We start from the raw sequence: 20,063 nt of genomic DNA, 5'->3' as shown, positions 1-20,063 counted from the left end.
AGGAACATATACTCAGAAAGAGATAGTATTGCTGCTTCATTTGGCTACTATTTTATGATTTGGTGGAGAATCTCAACTAACTAGGTCAAATACTATTGCTTAATTATACCATAAAATGTGGGACTTATGGTGGAGGAAAATCCCATCCATGGGTAAGAAATATGTTGCCTTACTGTTGATATCTTTAAAATGCCATCTGAAATTCATAATAATTTAGTTATCTGTGTCTCCACGTAAGGCCAACAGGAAAAGGTATGCATAGTCCTCAACTTAGTTGAGGTCCCATATTGTACAATATTGTACACTAGTTAATTTTGCATGATGGAGTAAATGGGTGCATCAGAGGCATTTCCAGTGTTGTCCTTGTACTACTATTGAACTGTATGAAGAGATGTTTTATATTTGGTTGGTGAGTTGGCTTATGATTACTTTAACACTTTTTAGCATGGAAGCTGCTTAGCTGCAGTATGACTTGGGACAGGATAGATTTGGATTTGTTAGTCTGATCATTCATTGAATATTACGGTCTCTTAACCAACGTCAGTAAAGTTAAGGCAGTGTTTAATTTGGTAGGATTAGTTTACCACTTTTATCTCTCTTCCTCATTCAAATATAGCCAAACCCTAACCAGTATTTTAGAATTCTCAGGTACCTTATCAGAGAAGTTACTGTGAGGGTCGTGTGATCCGAAGTATAGATACAGCATAAATGAACACTTATAAGCAGTAATTTTGATTTAACTCCTTAAAAATGTACCACAATTTCATGCAATAAATATAATTGGGATGGTGAAATTATATTATTTAAGTAAATGGTATAACTCAATAGCTGTCAGCAAGTTAGAGAATATGTAATGACAGAATTGACTGTGATGATTTTTTTCCTATAACAAGTAGCCAATTTGGTACTTTTCCGTTAAACCCCTACCACGCAGTTTCGTTGCCAGATCGGCGTGTCTCGCCTTATTGCTTAGCGAGCTATGCAGATCATTACACTTGGTACTGTCATGTGTGAATTAGTAACGTGTGCCTAGGTCATTCAGTGTTGATGTACCCATGCTGTGTTGTCTCTTGACTTGGTCATTTACTGTAGGGGTCAGTGTTTTAACTTTAAGGCCGTTGTCTTTGTGTATATCATTTACCATCTTGTCCTCCTTGCAAGGGGTGATGAAATGTCAAGATGGTTGCTGTAAGGTTTTTCTTTTTCAACAGAAAAAAATAGCCACTGCAGTCACACTTCCACGACGACACTTCTGTAATTCATGCACTCCATGTCCTACTACTGCATTAAAGACGTCTGCCAGAGAACTTTCTGTTCTTAACTGTTCACACACCTTTCAAAGCGTTCATGAGTGCATGTTCACGTTTGTATTTTACACTGGAGTTTTACAGATATATCAGGATTTAGCAATGAGGTACTTTACCATCCCTACCATGCGGTTTAGCTGCCAGATCGGCATGTCTCGCCTTATTGCTCAACGAGCTATGCAGATCCTTTTTATGTACTGTTTACAAATACACTTGATACAATCATGTGTAAATTAGTAACGTGTGCCTAGGTCATTCAATGTTGATGTACGCATGCTGTTGTTTCTCTTGACTTTGTCATTTACTGCAGGGGTCAGGGTTTTAACTTTAAAGCCATTGTGTTTGTGTATATCATTTACAGTCTGTCCTCCTTGCAAGGGGTGATGAAATGTCAAGATGGTTGCTGTAAGGTTTTTCTTTTTAGTCAGAAAAAAATAGCCACTGCAGTCACACTTCCACGACGACACTTCTGTAATTCATGCACTCCATGTCCTACTAATGCATTAAATATGTCTGCCAAGGAACTTTCTGTTCTTAACTGTTCGCATACCTTTCAAAGCGTGTCATCAGGAGTGCATGTTCATGTTTGTATTTTAAGTACTTTTCCGTTAAACCACTACCACTCAGTTTCGCTGCCAGATCGGCTTGTCTCGCCTTTATTTTACACATACGTGCATACTGAACAGAGTACATGCCCACCAGTATATTTATGTATACTTTGTCTGACCTGATTGTAGTGTTTTTTTTTTTTTGGTTTTGCAGCTATTCACTTGCTTGTCAAGTGGTCCACATTTAAAAATCATCACTTACTTTTGCATGGTGTTTGCAGCAGAAGTCTACCTGCCTTAATTTTACATACTCAATATATTCATTGCTGGTACTTTTCCGTTAAACCCCTTCCACTCAGTTTCGCTGCCAGATCGGAGTGTTTCACCTTTATTTTACACAGATGTGCATATTGAACACAGTACATGCCCACCAGTATTATATTTATGGTACTTTTCCATTAAACCCCTACCACACGGTTTCGCTGCCAGATCGGTGTGTCTCACCTTATTGCTCAGCGAGCTGTGCAGATCCTTTTTATGTACCATTTACAAATACACTTGGTATCGTCATGTGTGAATTAGTAACGTGTGCCTAGGTCATTCAGTGATGATTTACCCATGCTGTGTTGTTTCTCTTGACTTTGTCATTTACTGTAGGGGGTCAGGGTTTTTAAGGCTATTGTGTTTGAGTATATCATTTATGGGCATGTACTCTGTTCAGTATGCACGTCTGTGTAAAATAAAGGCAAGACATGCCGATCTGGCAGCGAAACTGAAAAGTACCGCTCATTCAAAAGTTGTCTAGTGAGTGAAGTGACTGAGGTCACAGCTGTCACCAGACGGCCACAGGAAGTACTAACAGCTTTGTTAAATATGAAAGTTTAGACATTAGATTCACAGTGTATACCACTTTATAAATTTTTAAGACAGAAAGAAAAAGACACCCGAGGTAAAATCATTGCAATAGTAATGGGAAATAAATGGCCAAGTAATTGTATCTACATATCAGAAGCCACAATTTGTTTTATATTCATTCTGATCAGCCTCCAGCATCTGTTGATTTTTTTTCCACCATGTCCGAGTTTAAGACAATATTCAATAGTAGAAGATAAAACAGGCTTAAGTTCAGTTTTTAAGGCTTCTCACGGAAGGCAATGACTTGGCTTCTATGTTGTTTGCAGGACAGTAATATAAACTGGGATATCCGTTACTCTACTGATAGCCAGTTTAAAAATATAAAGGTGGTAAATGTTAACCAATAATAGCTTAAAACTGTAGCTTGAAATATCACATTTGGTGAAGTACTACTTCTAAGGATTTCTAATGGATTAAGAACAGAACAGCAGAGAAACCAGTAAAGAAGACAGCTTCCACGTTCGTTCAGTGTGTTGGAAAGGTTTGGAATGCTAAGGCCCAGTACTCCATACTTGCTAGGTCTGCACAGTAGCTAAAACATTACATCACTTTTTAACCATCTACTGACTGTTAAGAAATTATGTAGAGGTGCATTTTACCCAAAACAAGATTTAGCTATGTACTAGAAATACAAAACCTACAAACAGCCACTGCGCCGCTTAATAAAACTGTTTGCCAAAACGTTGCTTAGTAACGAGCACACACAACATGAACACACAGCATTTTTACTCTTAGAAATGTGTGGTTACCACAGATCTTCTCTTAACGTTTAAAGCTCATTACTTTAACCGAGCACCATTCATTCTTCTTTCATTATCAAAATATAAGGACAATTCCAGAATAACAAATGTTTCTTCTGATTTTGGTAATGTTAATTGTTCCTGTAGTTTGCTATTATCAAAACCGTAACACTTTTTTGGGGAATTCAGTTAGCCTAATCAATAATGCCCTTCCTACTCGTGCTGATCCTGACTCTACGACTTGCAATTTGAAAGCTTTTGCTCCAACTTAATGCAAAGAAATATATGGCGCAGAAAGCGTAACTGCTAACTATAATAGCTAGTGGAGCAATATGCTTGCACTTTCCTGTCTGTGCACATTTAGCGTTTAGCAGGTTGCTGTCATCTCTAGGACAGCCAGTAGCAAAGTAGCAGCTGAGATTCCAACCGCGGCAGCTGTATCCAAGTTTTCTTTAGGAGAAAGGGTGATATTCACACAAAACGCAATGCATGTCAGTTATACTGTCACTCACCTACCACTAACTACCCCTCACCTCGCCGGAGAGCCACTGGTATCTCGGTGTGCGAGATATTATTAACTCGGAGGAAGATTAGCACCGCTCGGGAAGGCTGTGACAGCCGGTCTACATAGACCTGAAGCCCAGTCATTAGGCGTGAGTTCGTGAGCGCAGAAGACCAGCTGGCTACAAATTCTTACAAGCACTGGATCTTCTAAGGCCGATTCAGATCAGTAATTAAAAAAAGTTCACATTCTAGAGTACAAAGGTTGAAGTTTTATGATAACCACCAACTTCAGCTCAAAGACACGCACACTAAATTTTGAACTGGTGCCAACTGGTTGAAAAGGCAAGCCTCAGGCATAGCTAGTCGCAATCAGAAAAAACAATGGGGAACAAGAAACAGCATTGCTGTAGACTAGCACCACCTCGGTCTGCGCAGAAGTGGTTGAGCCTTGCGTGATTGACGTGCCAAATGGCTACGATGTCGTATGCAAATAACATGTGATTGACTGCCAGGCATATTTAACAGGCGCAGTTTGCTGCATTCGTATTTAGTACTTTTCTCCTTACTTGGGTATTTGTCATTGTTAATTCCACTCCAGCCGACTCACAGACACAGAGGATACAACTGCCAAAATATCTGTATCTATTTATTTATTCGTTGATAACCAAGGCTAGGGTTACCACCTGTTCCTCTTTGGGCAGTTGTGTCCTGCAAAAACACTTACAAAATGGCAAATGTCCTGAGATTTTAGGGAAAAATATATTTCCCAAGTTTTCTTTAACAGTTGCATAAAACAGTTATTTTCAGTGTGAAACATCTACATTTGTGCAAAAAAAGTGAAGTTCTGCCCTTTTCACTTATCGTGGGTATGTTTTGTCCTGCAAAATCTTAAGTGTCTACAAAAGATGTCCCACTTTGGGCATTTGAAAAAGTGGCAACGCTAATGTGGACTGGTTTACGGGCCTTTTTAAGCATAACTCATCCAAAAGACAGTATCAGCAATCGGGCATAATAACAATGCAAAACGAGCTAAGCATGCAGCAAGTAGATAGACAGTTGCTGCAACCATCTAGTAGTTATTGCTTTAAGTACATTAATTAAGCGGAAATATAATAATAGCATCAGAGAACGCAATAAGGAAGCTGAGCTAATAGATTTTCAGACTAGAGGTAATCTAATCTAATGTGAGGTTATCTAATGTAATGTATTAACCAGAATTTCTGAAGTAGGCACGCCTGCACTTTTGTGTAAGGTGTCCTTTCACTTTGTTCTTAAATTGCAGGAGGAGAGCATTCGATTATGCTATTTCATTGGGCGATTTGTTCCACGAGGCAGGAGACCGTTAAGAAAATGATTTTTCATAGATGGTTAAGGAAAAGGGGCCTTCTTAATTGAATTGTGTCATTGAGCTGTATGGGGTACCTGTGATCTGTTTGCAATGGGAGTTTGAAAGTGTTCAGAAGGAAGAATACTCCAGCTGAAATAGGTTACCATGTTGCCCTTACAACAGAAATACCGTGACTCCAAAGACAAAGTCTGGAGCATTTCTACCTGGGCCTCCGCTGAAAATATGAGTTGTCCTAGTCGGACTCTCCCAGTCAACAAAAGTTAAATAAATAAATGTTCAGCAGTGTGTGAGAAATTTAAAAAATGCAAAATTTGATTTTCTGTGACTTGCAGTGTTGAAGTATTTTTGTAGAAAGGTGAGCAAATTAATTATCGGAATTAATACATTTATGGCTGTAAAAAGGTAATAGGCACTGCATGCAACCCTTAGTTGCTGCTATATGCTACCTGTGTGGTTTTAAGTTCTATGAGCTTCTGAAAGGAAACGGCCTCATCAAGAGTTGTACTGAATACAAATTAATGGGAAGACTTACACTTTAATTAATGTATATTGGATACCTGGAATTGGTATTAATACAGTGAAACATCATCTTGATAAGATCATATCATTCTCTATAGGAGATATTATTTTAGCTGGTGACTTTAATTGTATACTACATGAAAGTGATACTACCACTATAGGAAAAAGAAGAATTACATCTAATGCAAAACATTTAAATGATTTTGCTAATTCTTATAATTTGAATGATATTAATAATCAGATAGATTCAAAATCATTACCATACACCTTTTTTTCTAACAGATACAAAACTTATTCAAAAATAGATAGGGTCTTTATTTCTAACCAGATGGTAACAGATTTAATTAATTCCAAAATCATTTCATGTCCTATATCTGATCATAATTCAATTGTTTTTGAATTCATGATAAAAATACTCATAATGTTCAGATCAAAAGGATACCAGCATACTTAACTCAACTAAAAGACTATAAAGAATATATACTTTCAGAAGTAAAACATTTTTAGACATAAATAATACTCCTGAAGTCTCCATTGTCTATGTTTGGGATGCCTTAAAATCATATCTATATGGACAAAGTATCAGATGGTATAATAATAAAAGGAAATCTTGGGATAAGGAATTGTTAGATATTCAAAGTAAATTAGACTCTTATAAACATAATAATAAAGAAAATATTATGGACAAGAAAGTTATTGAAGAAATAAACAAACTAAATGAGAAATACAAAGAAATTTTAACTCATAAAGTTAAAATAACTTTAGAAATACAAGTTTTGTCTTATTCAATAAGCCCCAAATACTTACATAGACTTAAAAATAAAACAAAAAGGTTGAATAAACAAAACCATATCAAAGAAATCTTTTCTCTAAGGAAAAAGAAGAATGTTTCTAGTATACCAGAAATACTAGATGAATTTAGAAATCACTTTCACAAAATTAACCATAATAACATTAACATGGAACCTAAAGATAAAATAAAGGAGTTTATAACCACAAACATGAATAAAAAGCTTAATAAACAACAGATTAAACTATTGGACAAAAGTATTTCATATACAGAGGTTATTACACAAATAAATAAGCTTAAATCAAACAAAGCACCGGTTAATGATGGTATTATACCAGAGATATATAAAATCCTTTAAAAGTACATATTCATTAATACATAAGGTTTTATTTTGGCCCAAACTGAGTTAATAACCCCATCTTGGCAATATACATTTATTTCACCAATTTTAAAACCTAATAAAGATCCAACTAGATGTACTTCATATCGGCCCATCTCATTACTTAATGTTGATTATAAAATGTTTATGAGTATTTTGCTGATAGATTGAAGACAATCATCCCGGCATTATAGATATAAATCAGACAGGCTTCATTGTAAATAGAAATACTTTTGATAATATAAGAAGAACTTTAACATTAATCGATTTTGCAAATAGGAAAAAGAAAGATTTAACACTTATTAGTCTTGATATAAGTTCAGCATTTGATTCAGTAAGTTGGGACTATCTGTTTACCTTACTGAAGTGCACAAACTTCTCAGATGCATTTGTAAATCTAATTGAGCATTTATACAAAGGAACATTGGCTTATATTAAGGTAGGAACATATGTTTCACAAAAATACCCATTTTAAAGGTACAAAAAGGATGTCCACTTTCTCCACTATTATTCACTTTAGTAATGGAGCCTTGGGCTAATTTGATCAGAAACAGTACTGACATAGAGGGTTTTGAAATAGATGAAAATACAACATCCAAAATTCAACTTTTGCAGATGATGTTCTAATTACATCAGCAGGATCTAATTCTTCTATGCAGTCTCTATTTGATAAAATGATGAATTTTAAAAGTATTTCTGGTTTAATATTCAATGAAGAAAAACTAAAATACTACCTATATATACAAAATATTCTCATTAGTGATTTTACTAAATATGTACCCAATTCAGGTCAGATAACTTATTTAGGTATAATACAATCTAAAGATATTAAATCTATTATATATAATAATTATAATACCTGTTTTCTTAATATACAAAAACTTTTTAATACCTGGAATAATATGTTTTTTACTATGGAGGAGAGACTTACAATTATTAAAATGATAATATTCCCCAAGATTTTATACTTAATACAATCAATAATACTTCCACCTACAAAAATAATTATCAAGAAACTGAATACACTAATGTTAAATTTCCTATGGGCACCTAATAGACCTAGGATTGCATTAAAGAAACATACTAATAGCTGGTCTCAAGGGGTATTTCTTTCCAGACTTTAATTTATATACTATCTCTTCTATTGTAAAAGTTATTACTTTATTAATAGATCAAAATGGAAAGATTATTGGGAGCTAATTAGTATGCACTTCATGAAAATCTCCTTAACACATAAAAATATGATTGTAAATAACTCCATGTTATGGTTACTAAAGGAATTTTGTACTTCACCTATTACACCTAAACATATGGTTTGTTACCCATTAAATATTATTATTAGATATCGAACTTTATATTCATGCACCCTAAGTATAGGGAATGGAATTTTATTATATTCCTATAATGTATACTCAGGGTATGCTTTTGTCATCTACTTACTCATTTAGCTATAGATAATGATCTAAAATACTGGTATCAGTTGATATCTGATAATAAAGTTAAAAATCTAGATTTCTTAAAGCAAGAATTTGATCTAAGAGAAACTTGCTGGTTAGAGGTTCAGACCTTTAGACAACATCTCATTAATAAAATAGATCTAATGTCTATAACAGTTAAAGAATCTATTCCAACACTGATTGATTACTTGATATTAAATTTACAACATAAAGTTTCTGATAAAGGTAAACTTTCATACATACATAAAATTATCAGACAAGAAACTTTTTACAGTGTAGATACATACTGGAATTATTTCACTTCTATTAATGGGGACCCACCAAATCAACAAGATAAACAATATATATTGAATCTGCCTATAGAACTACCCATTGTCTATAGATCTTTTATACACCTTTGATGATGAATAAAATAAATAATAAAGATAATCTATGTAAGAGATGTAATGGAAGTCAATTTACAGATAATTTCATTATTTCTCACACCTGTACCTCAAAAAAACATCTTATTATATCTAATTTCAATAGCATGGTATTTTAGTTTAATTAATTGATCTGATTGTATTTTAATTACTTGTATAAAATTGTTATGATATTTCTCTTATATGTTAAAACAATAAACCTGTTTTGAAAAAAAAAAAAGAGTTGTACTGAAAATGCATGTCATTCCCCTTGGTAAAAACTCAGTTCCCACTAATTATCACATCAAAGGGTGCCCACTGAACACTGAAAGCATTATAAGAGATCTGGGAATGCAAGTTGACAGCAACCTCTCCTTCGACCACCACATTGCCACTGTAGTCAGAAAGTCCTTCTATGTGGCACATCTCATTACCAATTTGCATCCTGGCAGAAAGAGGTCACCGTTTCTTTCTACTCTTCCCTCATTAGACCAATGTATAATGCCCCATTTGGCATGTACCTCAAGTCTCTAACAGACTCAAAAGACTCCAACTATTCTCTGTCTCATATTGCCTATTAAGGGGTGATCTCTGCTTGACTTACAAAGCCATGTCTGACCCAGCTCTGTTAGAAATGCTACATCTAAAGAAATCCCAATACCTCCACAACTTGAGACGTACCTCCCTGGACTACATGAAAAGAGACATGGAAGAGCTGTCGGATCATGTGGCCCAGGCAGGTATGACCCTAGCCCTGAGTAGCATCCTGCCTTCACCCAGAATGATACCACAGTATGACAAAATGATTGACTTCAACAATTAGCTAAGCTTCTGGTGTCATTCAAAGGGGATCCAGTATCTGTCTGCCTGGGAAGACATGATTGACAAACCACGATGCTTTGCCAGAGATGGTCTGCACCTGTCACCCCTGGGATTTAGGTTACTGGCTAAAGCTCTTGCCACCCCTATAGTGCCTTTTTCAGGCAAGGTTCAAAGGACAAAACCACCACTGTAACAGATACAAGCATGCAAAATCTGAAGGTAATGCTACTCAATGCTAGAAGTCTAAACCTCAAAATGCACTCTCTTGAGGCACTCCTAAAAATGAAGAACATCGATATCTGTGCAATAGCTGAGACCTGATTCAAGGCTCCAGAGAGCACCCCTGCAATACCAAGTTACAACTCTTACCACACTTTTCAGCCACAAAACCACGACCGAAACACTAAAGGAGGAGGAGTGTCCATATTCACCAAGGATATTCACATCTCCAGGCTAGTTGCCCAACACAATGCATCTGAAATTCTCCAGGTGCAACTAACACTAGTTAAGACTGCAATCCAAATTGTAGCTTGCTACAGATCTCCCACCATGCCCCAAGATTCTCACTACACCTTTCTAAACATACTGGAAAATATTAAGATACAACCAAAAACCCTAATACTGGGTGATATCAAATACCCTGCCATTAACTGGGAAAACTATTTGGGTACAAATTCCATTTCCCAACGGTCTTGGAATTCATAAATTCCAACACCCTGGATCAACTAATCCATTGTTCCACCAGGGGCTCCAATATCCTAGACCTGGTCATTACCAACATGGGAGATAGATGCTCCACACCGGTGGTCTCCCCCTCATTGGTCATATCTGACCATAAGCAAATCACCCTTGATATCCACATCCCACCCCCACTCCCAGTAAGGAAACCTTCTTAAAAAACTTCTCCAAAGCCAACTTCATGCTTCTGAAGTCAGAAGTGACAAACTTCATGACACCCTTGCAGACAGGATCAGAAAGTTCAACTGCAAAATCCTACACTAAGGCACTCTACGAGCACATCCACTCTTGCATGAATCGTACCATCCCAAATAGAACCAAGATGCTCTCCACCAAAAAAAGGAAGCCAATCTGGTGGTCCCCTGCTATAAACAAACTATACAACAGAAGGAAGAAACTGTTGCAGAAAAGAGGAAAATCCCAGGATGCAAAAAACTCCCTCACCAGCCTCAATAAGAAGCTGAGATCCCTCATAAAATCCTCAAAAGCTAGTTACGAAAATAAAATTGCCAAAGATTCCAAAGACAACCACAAGACATTCTATAGTTATGTCAAGAATCTAAATGGCAATGCTCAGATCTGCTCTGAGCTTCAACAGAATGGCATTAAATATACTGATTCCAAGGATATTGCCAATATCCTGGCAGATCGATTTAGTGCCAACTTCACCCCCCTCTCACCCCCTAAAGGGCCCATCTCAATACCAAAAGATTGCCAAATTCTGGTAATCACGGCCACACAGGTAGAAACTGCACTCTCCAAAGCTAAGAATACAGCATCCATGGGACCAGATGACATCCCAGGCTGTGTACTACATGAACTACAAAATGAACTGGCACCTCACCTAAGTGTCATGTTTAAACATAGCCTCACCTCAGGCTTCATGCCCACTGAGTGGCACATAGCTACAGTTATCCCACTCCACAAGGGGGGATCCACCTTGGATCAACTAATCCATTGTTCCACCAGGGGCTCCAATATCCTAGACCTGGTCATTACCAACATGGGAGATAGATGCTCCACACCGGTTGTCTCCCCCTCATTGGTCATATCTGACCATAAGCAAATCACCCTTGACATCCACATCCCACCCCCACTCCCAGTAAGGAAACCTTCTTAAAAAACTTCTCCAAAGCCAACTTCATGCTACTGAAGTCAGAAGTGACAAACTTCATGACACCCATGCAGAAGGGATCAGAAAGTTTGACTGCAAAAACTTACACTAAGGCACTCTATGAGCACATCCACTCTTGCATGAATCGTGCCATCCCAAATAGAACCAAGATGCTCTCCACCAAAAAAAGGAAGCCAATCTGGTGGTCCCCTGCTATAAACAAACTATACAACAGAAGGAAGAAACTGTTGCAGAAAAGAGGAAAATCTCAGGATGCAAAAAACTCCCTCACCAGCTTCAGTAAGAAGCTGAGATCCCTCATAAAATTCTCAAAAGCTAGTTACGAAAATAAAATTGCCAAAGATTCCAAAGACAACCACAAGGCATTCTATAGTTATGTCAAGAATCTAAATGGTAATGCTCAGATCTGCTCTGAGCTTCAACAGAATGGCATTAAGTATACTGATCCCAAGGATATTGCCAATATCCTGGCAGATCGATTTAGTGCCAACTTCACCCCCCTCTCACCCCCTAAAGGGCCCATCTCAATACCACAAGATTGCCAAATTCTGGTAATCACGGCCACACAGGTAGAAACTGCACTCTCCAAAGCTAAGAATACAGCATCTGTGGGACCAGATGACATCCCAGGCTGTGTACTACATGAAATACAAAATGAACTGGCACCTCACCTACGTGTCATGTTTAAACATAGCCTCACCTCAGGCTTCATGCCCACTGAGTGGCACACAGCTACAGTTATCCCACTCCACAAGGGGGGATCCACCTTGGATCCTGGGAACTACTGTCCCATCAGTCTGACGAGCCTGATCTGCAAGGGCATGGAACGCAATATCATGGAACTTATAAACAAAGACATTGGCAACCTTCAAACACTGGACCCTACTTTGGGTTTGTGAAGAGCCGATTTTGTCTCCTGAACCTGATTGACTTCTTCAAATCAGTCTCCAGAGCTGTGGATGAGGGTAAGGTGGTCCGCACAGCCTATCTGGACCTCGCCAAGGCCTTTGACACCATCCCCCACTCTGGCATCATAGCTAAACTTACTAAGCTGGGCATAAATCTCTACGTCACTCGATGGGTTGCCAACTGGCTAACTGACAGAACCCAGACTGTAAAAGTAGCTGACTCCAAATCCAGCTCCAGTCAAGTGGAGTACATCAGGGTTCAGTCCTGGGACCACTCTTGTTTGGCATTTACTTCTCTGAAGTACAGGCCAACACTAAGGGACTCTGGCTAGCAAAGTTCACAGATGACTGCAAACTGGGAGCCATTACTGAATCCCCAAATGGTATGGATATTCTACAAAAGGGCCTTACAGAAACAGATGCCTGGTGCCAGAGCCATGGGCTCAAGCTTAATGCCAAAAAATGTATAGTTATCCCCTTTGGAAAAAAAACATGTACCCATGAATTACCACATAAGTGGCAGTACACTAAACATCGAAAGTGTGATGAGATACTTAGGGACACAGGTGGACAGTGGTCTCACTTTCGATAACCACATTGCCACAACAGTCAGGAAATCCTTCTATGTGGCACACCTCATTACTAAGGGCTTTTCATCCAGAAAAAAAGGAGGTCATTGTCCCACTGTACTCATCCCTCATTAGACCCATTATAGAGTATAATGCCCCATTTGGTATGTACCTCACAAGACATCTGCAACAGCTGGAAAGGCTACAGAAATACCCCACTAAAAGAATCACAGGCCTAAAGCAGATGCCGTATGCTGACCGTCTAAAAAGACTCCAGCTATACTCTGTGGCATATCATTTACTCAGATGCGATCTCTGCTTAACATACAAGGTCATGTCAAACCCTGAGCTGTTGGACATGCTCCACTTAAAGAAATCCCAATCCCTCAGAGCCACATGCTCCAGGGATCTAAACCTTGTCATCACAATGAACAAAACATGCTGGAGGGATAGGTTCCTGACCCAGAGACGCCCCATACTCTGGGAATAGACTGCCCATACATGTCAAGCAGAGCACTTCCTTGGCCCTCTTCAAAAGGAACCTTGATGATTGGATGGGAAATAGGAAATTCACCCCGGGGATCATGTTAGTCACCCTGCTAGACACTGGTCCAGAAAAGTAAATATTGTGGGAAGAAATATCCAGGGAATTGTTATGGCTAGACTTGTATAGGCCCTAGGGCTGATAGCCTAGTACCAACCTATGAACAACACATGCTCCAGAGACCTCAACCTCACAGTTAACGGAACATGCTGGAGGGACAGGTTCCTCACCTAGAGACTGCCCATGCTCTGGAATAGACTTCCCATATGTGTCAAGCAGAGCACCTCTTCAAGAGAAATCTTGATGAGTGGATGGGTAATAGAAAGTTCACCATGGGGATCACTCCAGTGGCTCCCCTTGATAGTGGTACTGGGAACTAACATCGGGCAGCACGATGCCAGGGCACTTCTGTGGGCTAAGCTTGTAAAGGTTTCAGGGCTATTAGCCTAGTGCACACCTATGAACTTATAAGATAATGTTGTTTAGTAGATAAAAGTGCATTCTCAAAAGGATCAACAGTCCCAGGTGCAACAGTATCTAGTCTTCTAGCTGTAAGAAAAAGAATCACTGTGGATTTGTTTGAATTTATGTATAATTTATTATACAATATCCAGTTTCAGATGGAGGCAAAAGTCCTTTTGATGTGTGGAGGCAAACTGATTAGGGGACTAGTGGACTGTATTAAAAAACATATCTTCGACATACATTTTAATGTTCAAGTGTAGTAGGTCCCACAGTAGGTTCTTCAGAAATAATGATTATGGTTTTACAGTTTGGTCTCAAAGAATATTCATAAAAATCCTAAATGTTTCATATTGCACTCACATAAGCTTAAAGTCCTGTATAATATAAGTGAAAAAAACCCCAACATGGCACTGCTCAATTTAAATTTATAACATCCATTCATATTTTGGGATGCCATAGCCCAGATATTTTATAAATATTAATTTTCTTGATTCTGCCATGTTTTGTATTTCCAGTCTTAACCCTGATTATACATCACAGTATTTTTGTGATGACTGCATGAGCAGCAAGACAGAGTTTTAGCTAAGATATTATTGTAAATTAAAATAGAGCGGAATAAAATAGCAGGATCATAATGAGCGCTTCCTTATGTCTGCAATCCCACCAGTTCAGCTGCAGATGTAGCTCAGTGATTGATATTTAGAATGGCAGCTGACCAGCTGTTAGTGCTTGTGACAATCCACCACTGCCAACCAATATGTGACCTGAATATCCCACCTCTGGGCCAGTAATCAAGGAGCCTCAGTCCTCACCACTGGCACCTGTCGGGGGGAGGTTCACTGGGAAGATTACAGGTATACACACAGTATTTCCAGATGCAGCTCTCTGCATCAAGTGCAATTTCCCTTAAGAGCAGACAGGAAACACAGTAAGTCCGGGACTGGTTCCTCTCTCTTTCTCTAGATCCCCCAATAAGACTCCCCACTGGCACAGCTATAGAGTTGAGTTCTTAGCCAGAGCTCCAAGCCAAGTCCTCCAACACTCTCTCTGTTCAACCAGTGCTTCGTGACCCTGCTCAAATAGCTGACACATACACTCTTTGAGATTTGATTTGCACACACACACTTGGTACAGGCTGGCACAGGTTTACCAGCTATGCCCCCTTTTACCCAGACTATAAGGTAGTTACCACTGCCACCAGAACCCCTTGCCAGCTACTTTAAGGCCCTTAACAAAGGGTGTCCAATTTTACTGTGTAATATCAATACAAATGGTAGTTTGACCAAGAGCAAGGCTATTAGGAGTGGCCCACACAGTGTCACCAAATAAATATGCAAGTACTCTCAAAATTTAACATCTCTTCAAAGATCAGCCGCAATGAAAGATTTAAATATATTTCTGATGCTGTAAATCTTTGTTCCTTCATTACAAATAGGACCTCGGTTCCATCCTCGGAACTGATATGGCTGTTTCCAAGCTCGCGCCAGTCAAAACCTCTCAGCTAAGACCAACCCATAATCTTTTCTCCTAGTTACTCCAGATCTTGTTTGCTGCATTCCTAGTCAGACATGCTAGCCATCTCTGTCAAAGATAAGTAGAAAATTGCTATTTTTAAGATAGTTTTTCTTCAAAATTGTTTACTTTTTAGTCAAGTTAGCCTTTTCTCACTGTCACCTATAACCTAGTTCTATTCCCTACCCTTTTCCTTGGTAATTTAAATTTTACCACTTTTTGTACTGTCCCTTTCTTTTGCCTTTGACAGGCCCTTCCTTACCACTTGTAGTATTTTTTAAATACCAACTCTGGTATTCTCTCCCTTATTTTGTTTTTTTTTTTTTTTATAGGATAGCCTTTTTGCCTTATTATGTCAGACAAAGCTAAGTTCGGGTTTAAACAGTATGACAACTCAGATACTCATGCTTGTGTCTACTGTTTGGGCGTGGATCATATTAGAGCTGACTGTGACATTTGTGCTAGTTTTAGTAATTGTACACTAGCAGAACGTAAAAATAAACTTATCTTAAAAGGTTTACTCAAGATACCTTTTTTGGAGGTTCTATCTGGGTTGGCGGTCTTGCCCCCTCCAAAGACTAAAAAACATAAGGAAAAATGGATTACTCAAGACACCTTTTTTCGGAGGCTCTATCTGGGTTGGAGGTCTCACCCCCTCCCAAGACCAAAAAACATAAGGAAAAATGAATTACTCAAGACACCTTTTCAGAGGCTCTATCTGGGTTGGAGGTCTCACCCCCGCCAAAGACCAAAAAACATAAGGACAAATGGAGTCACTCAGTTCCTGCATCTCCATCAGTTACAGAACTGAGTCGGCTCTGTGCTTCGCCGGCGCCCTCAGTGCAGACCTCTTCGGCACCAGGCTCTATGTCTTCTCCCTCGGTGCCCCTATTTCGGTTCTGACCTTGGCACCACTGACTTCGCTGCCATCCTTGGATCCGACATCAGCTTCGATGACTGTACCTGCTTTGGCACCATCCTCAGCCATGGTGCCGACAGTTTCTTCGGCTCCATCAGCTCCAAAATTCGATTACCGGCCATGGACAAGATACTTCCACTCCGGTGCATACTGGCTCGGTTCTGTCAGCAGTGTTTTCCCTGTCGGCACCGTCCACCCTTGCTGCATTGGCTCCAGTGGAACTGATACTCTCCCAAAGCAATGCTTGGACTGTCTGTACCTTGGTACCTAGCCCGGTGTCTATTTACTCCCTAATACCATCTGTGTCCACAGCTCTTGATGGCTTCCAGTTTTCTCAGAGCTCCTCACCTGGAGGTGGGCTCCTCATGGTGAGGTGTGACCCCGGTTCTGAGGTTATCCCTCCCAGTTCTGGAATCCCATCCCTCCTCAGGTGGGCCTGCTGTACAGGTAGTGGACTCGCAGCCAGCACCAATGACATCAGTATCAGAACCCTCCCCTAGCATGCACCTCTCCCAACCCTCTATTTTGGGATCCCAGCCACGGGAGTCACAAGAACCCTCTTTGAAGGGAACTCCTTCTCCAGAGTCCTCCTCAGAAGATCCCACTGGGGAGCCACCCCAGAAGAAATGGTGCAAGAGGAAGCACCTTGATTCACCGGAGGAATCTATCACTGAAGACACTGATTGTGATGAGGGGGAAGGGTCCCCACAGTCTTCCCCAGATGACATCTCATTCAGAGATATTCTCAAAACCCTCAAGCAGTGGGGAGACTGATAGTCCTATAACCCTTCTTTTGAGGAATCAGTGTTCCTGCAGGCCTTCCGTGCCTGGTCATCTACTTCCTGGGTGACTCTACCGGCAGATGACCTTGTTAAACTCACTGGTCCTAGCAACTGACAGTTGATTCTATGGTCGTGGTGGTGGCCAACAAGAAGGAACTGGCAGAAGATAGTTCCACCATCCATCCTCCAAACAGTGAGTCCCAGACCATGGACAGACTAGGGAAATGGACTTATGCTTCAGCGACATTCACCATTTGGTTGCTAAACTATCTGGCACACTTTACTCGCCCCCAAAGAGACCTAATTTCCAAAATGCCTTCCTCTTTGGTGGGGTACTGCCTGATAAGGTACGTGATACTGTCGTCTCACAGCTAGCTACCCTTGAATCCATCTCAAACTCCTCGATGCGTTTGATATCTCACTCCACCGAGGGGGCAGCTCGAGCTGCCGCATCAGGTGTTGTCATGAGACGTAATGCTTGGATGCGGTTGTGTGACTTCGCAGACCCCTTTAAATCTTCCTTCATCAATGCACCTGTTGATGAATCTGCACTTTTTGGACCTAAAGTACGAGCCACACTTACACATAGTGAGAAAGACGGAAAGACCTTGTCTGCTGTGGGCATATGCCTTTCCAACCCCCAGAGGTCCTACTCCAGGAACCAGAAGGGAGGAAAATGTGGTTCAGGAAATCCCAAGGACCTTTTTGTGACACTCGTGGTGAACACTCCCCCCGGGGCAGAGGGGGCAACTCATATGGAAGACGTTCTCTTTGGGGTAGAGGTGGTCCACGTAACCAGCATGCTAGAGATTCTTTCTCTGGCAGATCCTACCAGCACTCCTGAGCAGTGGCCTGATTGCTTTCCTCTGGAAGCAGTTGGGGGTCATTTTTCTCCACATCTACCAGCCTGGCATCTTATTACAACCGATGTTTGGGTGCAGAGAATAATATCCAGAGGCTACCAAATACCATTCGATTTAACTCTCAGGCCTGTCAAATGAATCCCTGATTTACCACCCAATCAGAGGGAATTAGCAGCCTTAGAAATAGAAAAGCTGCTAAGGAGAAGAGTCATCCAAACAGTACCACCAGACCAGACAGGATCCGGGTTTTACTCAAGGTTCTTTTTAGTGCCAAAAAAAAGACGGGACTGGAGACCAGTCCTGGATCTCAGCTTATTGAACAAATTTATCATACCTCAAAAATTCTGGATGGTCACAATACAGCCCATTCTTCCCTTCCTAGGGAGAGATAACTGGGTGTGCTCTATAGACCTCCAGGACATGTACTACCACATAAATATGGATCACCGCTTTTGGAGGTTTCTCCGCTCCCGGCTGGGAGCCAGTCACTACCTGTTCAAGGCACTGCCATTGGGTCTCTCAACAACCCCTCGAGTGTTCACCAAATGTTTGGCAGTTGTAGTAGCTCATCATCGACTACAAGGATTTCAGGTGTTTCCCTACCTAGACAATGAATCCTTACCACTCCGACCAGGAATCTTCTTACACTCAAGGTCTCGCTCTCCGCTTGGGAATTACAATCAACAAGGACAAATCTCAATGTCTCCAATGAAGACACTGGAATTCATTGGAGCAGTCTTTGACTCAACATCCTGTCAAGCTTCTCTCCCCCCTCACAGGCTTTCGAAAATAACACACCAAATCCAAGACCTTCTTCCTCAGATCTATGTACCAGCACATCTTGTACTGCAACTTTTAGGCTGCATGGCGGCTGCCATTACGTTGATACCACTGGCGAGACTGCACATGAGAATCCTACAGTGGCTGCTTCCCGCACAATGGTCATTGCTAATTTACCCACTCAACCACATGATATGTCTTTCAAACCATTGCAAGGAGGAAATGTTATGGTGGATGAACCCACAAATTAATCTTTGTTGTCGACCGTTCTATCTTCCCCAGCCCACAGCCACTGCAAGGGGCCATTGCATTTCAGTCAGACAACATGTCAGTTGTCTGGTATATCAACAAGCAAGGTGGATCCAGGTCTTACCTCCTGTGTTGGAAAGTCATGAGGATTTGGCACTGGGCTATAGCTTCCAACCGCTTCCTTATAGCAACACACATTCCCAGGAGTTCCAACCTTATTGCGGACAATCTGAGCAGGAACATCCTGATGCCTCACGAGTAGTCCCTCAACCTTGTAACAGCAGATTGGATCTTCTGGCGCTGGGGCAAGCCTTGCTGTGACCTGTTTGCTTACCCCCTAAACTACAAATGCAGAAGCTACTTTGCCCTGATCCCCCCTCAGGGGGAACCACCGAGGGACGCTCTAATGTATGATTGGCCACTGGGTCTTCTGTATGCCTTTCCCCCGTTTCCCCTCATTCCAAAATTTCTCCAGAAAGCTCAGAGGTTGAGAAGCAAAGTGATCCTCATTGCCCCCTACTGGCCCCGCCAAGTCTGGTTCCTGTTTCTGTGGTCTCACTTGATTCACAGTCTGTGGATCATTCCCAAGACCTGTTATCTCATCCTCAAGGACTGATTCATCCGAACCTACACACTCTCAAGCTCATAGCTTGGTTCCTTCACTTCCAGTGATTGCCAGGCTGCCTGACATCCCATCTCCTGTTCGTGAAATTCTTCTGGCTTCACACAAACCTACTACTAGGAAAGTTTATTCTAGTAAATGGACTAGGTTTTCTATCTGGGGCCAAAGATCAGAACTTAGAACATTTATCTATGCGTATTCAAAAGATCCTACAATACCTGACTACTCTTTTGCATGCAGGAGCCTC

General features: G+C 40.3%; 1 protein-coding gene across 1 annotated transcript in view; it reads right to left on the bottom strand.

Moving 5' to 3' along the window:
* Nucleotides 1-4,312, bottom strand: part of LOC122799380 (glutathione S-transferase theta-1-like) — a 131,442-nt gene extending 127,130 nt beyond the window's left edge. The window contains exon 1 of the mRNA XM_044068389.1: nucleotides 4,044-4,312. Coding sequence (XP_043924324.1) covers nucleotides 4,044-4,158 — 115 coding nt within the window. The 5' untranslated portion in view covers nucleotides 4,159-4,312. The remainder of the gene's footprint in view (nucleotides 1-4,043) is intronic.
* Nucleotides 4,313-20,063: the final 15,751 nt, after the last annotated feature.

Source organism: Protopterus annectens, chromosome 4.part0 (assembly GCF_019279795.1).
Source record: "Protopterus annectens isolate FY-2018-M chromosome 4.part0, PAN1.0, whole genome shotgun sequence".
NCBI classification, from domain to species: Eukaryota; Metazoa; Chordata; order Ceratodontiformes; family Protopteridae; genus Protopterus; species Protopterus annectens.
Note: the sequence above shows the minus strand (reverse complement) of the source record. Positions and strands in the feature narration are given on the sequence as shown.